General features: G+C 43.4%; 1 protein-coding gene across 1 annotated transcript; it reads left to right on the top strand.

The window, feature by feature from the left end:
• Positions 1-2,275: 2,275 nt before the first annotated feature.
• Positions 2,276-4,250, top strand: LOC129602505 (platelet-derived growth factor receptor alpha-like; the record flags this gene model as incomplete). The annotated part of the gene is made up of 2 exons (XM_055501533.1): positions 2,276-2,516; positions 3,961-4,250. Coding segments are annotated over exons 1-2 (531 nt in total), but the record flags the coding sequence as incomplete, so codon positions are not given.
• Positions 4,251-5,014: the final 764 nt, after the last annotated feature.

Here is a 5,014-nt window from a genome sequence, read left to right as displayed (position 1 = left end):
CGAAAATTCCATAAATCTTCGCGAGTAATTTTACTCGTGTTTGCCTGGTTGCCGAACTGCTAAGTTTTTGGGATTCTAATCATACAACGTGCATGTCAACTACAATATCAACCCTGATAGATCGATACTGACCCAGTCCTGTTGATTAGTCCGGTCAAGCCGGCCGCACATAGTGAATTGTTATGCTTGGTGGCTTGCAAAAAGCTTATTTGCTTGCACAATAAAACCGATTTGTCGGAAGAACAAGTCACAGAACGACATATTGCTGAATGCGGACAAGTTGCTAACAACATTCTGTTGAAAAAAAAGCATAAGAGGTAGAAAATCTAAGGCAAAACACCAAAAACATAAGGCTGAAAAACGTACATATTGAAACGGAAGCTGTCAGTGAACAAAAATGTTTCATTAAAACGTCGGTAAGAAATTAGCAGAAAAGTGAATAGTCGGTCAGCGAGTAGCGCGAATTAGCAATAACTGATATTCATTGACGAGAGACGGCGGAGAGATCATACTTGTAAAAAAAACAGACACCGTAGGATCGCTATTTTGAAACTACTGTAGTCACTGCAAAAATGCTAAGGCAAGGGGCACTGCCCTACTCAAGGGGCTTCACTGTATTGTATACAGTGAAGATACCGCGACCAGCGGGAAGATGCGCCCGCCACTCAATCTCCCCGTACAGGAAGCTGAACTTGTCGCCAGTATTCACCGACCCCGAGGTGTAAGAGTAACCCTTGTACTTCTCGCGCCGGCTGAGAAGGTGCAGTATCCCGTTGGACACCTGAACGTTGTCCGGCCGGTAATACTGCAGCTCCATGTTGACTTTCGATCGGGTGTCGGCGACGTTCCAGCGTGTCAAGTCCAGCGCGTCTCCGTCGAAATCATCGCGCATTCTTATTGGCTGTTTGTTGCGGAATCAACGCGCGAATTGCGACGTTGGAATATGCGCAAGCGCGCCGATTCCTTTCCGAAAACCAACTTTCATCTGGCGCACATCAGTGATGCAGGCCACGAAGGAGTGGGCCAGGCCATCCAGCACTATGTCCACCTCCTGGAGATCCCTCTCGCTAACGTCCAGATTTGTTAGTCGATGTTATGGAACATGAGATTAATCACATTATTCACATATACTCTCAGTAGGTAAGTAAGATTATTTTAGATTGCTAGCCGAACGGGTATTTTGTTACTATAGTTTTAAGGGAAGGTACCCGGATACATAGCACCAAACCTGAAGTTTGGTCGTGATCTGAGCACCGAACTTGATGTACACGGACGCGAACTTTCGCTTTTGCACACTTTAAAAAAAATTTTGGCATTGATTTATAACTTTCTGTAGCCAATTTATTTGTATCCGTTCGCGTGAAGGCCGTTTGTGGGCGCAACATCCGGTTGAAGAGTTATGGACGAAATAAAATAACAAAAAGTTTAAATGCGCTGAACCGTGAGGTGCGCACTTACTGTGTTTAACAAATGTCTTACTTTTAATATTGTAGGCCAACTTGCTCTAATTTGGCACGAAAATGCGTATCAGTATCAGTAAAGGTCGCTTGAGCACCAAACTAGAGTTTAACTATTCGTTTTTTAAATTTAAAATTGAATTTTAGTACTTTGAAAAAAATGCTGGATCGTTGGATCGGTGTAAAAACGATCTTCATGCTCATGTGCATTTGCATGCAGAATTTTAGGCAGATCAGTTGATAATGAGACTTCTGGTATGTACACCATTAAGAATTCAAAGTTTTTGCGTTTCGCTCGTATTTCCCCAGTCGAATGAGGCGCCTCTAGCCGGCAGAAAGTTATACGGATCCGGCAGGACGGTTTACACGGCTTCTTTGATCGTAAACCTCTACCTCGTATGCCGGCTACAGGCGCATACAAGCGGTTTTCATGTCAGTGTGTACAAATCATTTGGTTACAGACTACAAAAAAAAATCGAAAAAAATGTTTCAGAGTGCTCGAAAATAAAAGTTGCGCGCATGTACACGCGTTTTATGCTATGTATCCGGTCACTTTATTCACGTTCTGCCTCGTCTACCGAAGCGAGATTTAGTGGTGTGTTGCCATAATAATAATACTCGTAATTCATGATACATATCGTTATAATCCATAACACGTAATAATTCATAATAATCGTAAAATAATCCATAATACATAATCCGTTATGTGCGAATATAAAAGCGTAGCCTTGGTGTTCAGCGAGTTTTCTGTTCTTACCAATGATTCGGTTAATGGACATAGTGCGTTTGTGGAAATGTCACGTATCCCAAGTGGAGGCATGACAAACACTCCGTTGTTAGGAGCTTTAATTGGAAAAGACGAGCACGGAATTGTCCGGAAAGGTATGGCCGCGAGACTGCGTGCGCGTGGTCAGCCGCGACCTACCCAGGTGGCCGTTAAAACAGTACGGAATCCAACCGACCCGGAGCAGAACCGGCAGATCATTAAAGAACTGCAGGTTTTGACGCAGGCCGGGCGACATCTCAATATAACCAACCTCCTCGGCGCTGTATTCAAACGTACACTGTAGGATATGATTTCCTTTTCGCAACCTATTTAAACTGTGAATAACTGAGAATTGTCACAAACACGAAGCGCGCACAGATCAAAGTCATAACGGCTCTTTTGACGGGCCAAAGTTTTTTTGCGAAGAAGACGGAACAAACCAATTTCTATGGCGTGTTCGCAGAGAAAGGTGGCTCAATAATTAAAATTATTATTCAGTTTGCCAGTCGGACGAGAGGTTTGACGGAACGAGAATAATGTCCAGACTAGAGATTTTTTGTGCATCGGCAGCGAATGTATGTAGTAAAAAGACTTAAATCAGTCAGAAGAATCGCACCCGGACACTTGGGAGTGTGACATTTCGCCGCACTCAATCTCGACGCGGGACTTTTTGCCGTGAAGACATTTCGCCGCCGGACATTCGGCCGCTGGGACGCTTCGGTTAGGGACATTATTCTTTGAACCATTTTACTTTTGTGGCATTTCGACGCAAGACATCCGGTCGCAGACAACTCGCCTTGGGACTTTTCGAACGATGCGACGAGTCGCCGCAAAATAATTCACCTCGGTTAATTCTAACTAGTTTTTCACTGTTTTCAGGCTTCTTCCAGTTTCTCTTAGGTTTTTATTCTTTAGGCTTCTTAGGTTTCTTAGGATTCTTAGGTTTCTTAAGTTTCTTAGGCTTCTTAGGTTTCTTAGGTTTCTTAGGTTTCTTAGGTTTCTTAGGTTTTCCTAGGTTTATTCCTTTTCTAAGGTTTCTTAGGTTTCTTAGGTTTCTGAGGTTTTCTTAGGTTTCTTAGGTTTCTTAGGTTTCTTAGGTTTCTTAAGTTTCTTAGGTTTTTTTTAGATTTCTTAAGGTTTCTTATGTTGTTTTCTAAGGTTTCTTTGGTTTCTCAAGTTTCTTAGGTTTCATCGGTTTTCTTCATTTCTTAAGGTTTCTTAGGTTTTTTATTTCGGTTTTTTTTAAGTTTTCCTTTTGTTGACTCTTTTAATTAGATTAGTAAGTCGCTTATCTGATAGGCGAAATGTCGCTTCGGCGAGATATCCTTGCGGCTAAATTTCCTTACTTCGAAACGGCCATGCGACGGAAAGTCTTGCGGGGTAAAGTCCTGCCGACAAAATTTCCTGCGACGAAACGTCGCACTGCAAGATAGCCTTGCGGTGAAATGTCTGCGACCAAAAAGTCCTGCGAGAATTTGTCGGCGGCGGAATGTACACATAGTACACAGCATACGCCATAGCAATAGTGTAGCTTTTAATTCAAGCCATCATGATAGTAATCTTAAGCGCGTTTTCGTTGCTTGTTACGGTATAGCAAATCAATTCTCGTACTGCATATTACCATATCCGCAGGCGAAACATATCTAGTGCTGGAATACTCAGAACACGGTTCTCTCTTAAAATATCTTCGAGGTCACCGTAGCACAGTCGTCCATAATAACCCAGGCCCCAATGTAGTGCGAGCCGACAACGAGGCGGATCATGCTAACCACCAGCAGCAGATCACGTACCATGAGACATCGGCGGCCATACAGGACGCGGACGTGGATCCAGATGTACTGTCGACGCGCGAATTGATTAGCTTCGCCTTCCAGATCAGTCGGGGCATGGCTTACCTAAGCAGTCGCCTCATCATTCACCGTGATCTGGCCGCGCGCACCATTTTGGTCTGTCACGACGGAGTGGTTAAGATCGCCGACTTCGGAATGGCGCGGCGGCTTTCGGAGTATGTCCTTCTGGATGAGCGGGTAAGGGACGTTCAGGAAAATTCTAATGCATAAATAGTAATCTACATCAGTAGCCTGAGAAACTAAAATAACCTAAGAATACCAAAAATCGTTACTGATTTGGATCACGATGAGTGGCTGGCGCGACGCTGGCTGTGACAATCACGACAGAATAATGCAATACAGCAACTATGCAATTAAAAAAAGGCAGTTATTAAAATTCTTTATTGTTTTACTGGTTTTAATGGCACTGTTAATTACCGGTTAATGATATTTTATTAATCTGCCAACGATCGCAGTTGTTCTAGTGTTATATGCGGCCTTTGTGAATTGCGCGGTACGTTACTCTGTAGCACCGATGGTCACATAATCAGCCCTCTGCACTTTGAATTTGGTGTACGAGTACAAAGTTTGTGGCCATGGACTCGTTCTCTGGCTGACGTGTACATGTGTAGCCGTGTACATGTGCACATGTGTACATGTGTAGGCCAACATGTTTGCCGGCTACAGACGTGGAATAACACCGCGTTGAGTACTTAGTGCGCGAGCTTTGTTAATTTTGCTGTTAAGAGACTAACAGAAGAAGAATGCTTGTTTTTGCGAGCACCGACGCCGGAAATTACAGCAGCAAAAAGGAACGCAACGGGAAATTTAAAACAAAAGAACCATCTACGTAAACTTTTAATACTTAAAGCTTTACAAAGGCGCTACAGACACATCATACACCGTTTGCATGAATTATGAGTGAGAACCAAGGGAAGGATCAAATTCCAGCACCCAGTTAC

The sequence above is a fragment of the Paramacrobiotus metropolitanus genome, unplaced genomic scaffold (genome assembly GCF_019649055.1).
Source record: "Paramacrobiotus metropolitanus isolate TYO unplaced genomic scaffold, Prichtersi_v1.0 Parri_scaffold0000520, whole genome shotgun sequence".
Lineage (NCBI taxonomy): Eukaryota > Metazoa > Tardigrada > Eutardigrada > Parachela > Macrobiotidae > Paramacrobiotus > Paramacrobiotus metropolitanus.
The sequence above is the reverse complement of the archived record's forward strand: the minus strand, read 5'-3'. Positions and strand labels throughout refer to the sequence as shown.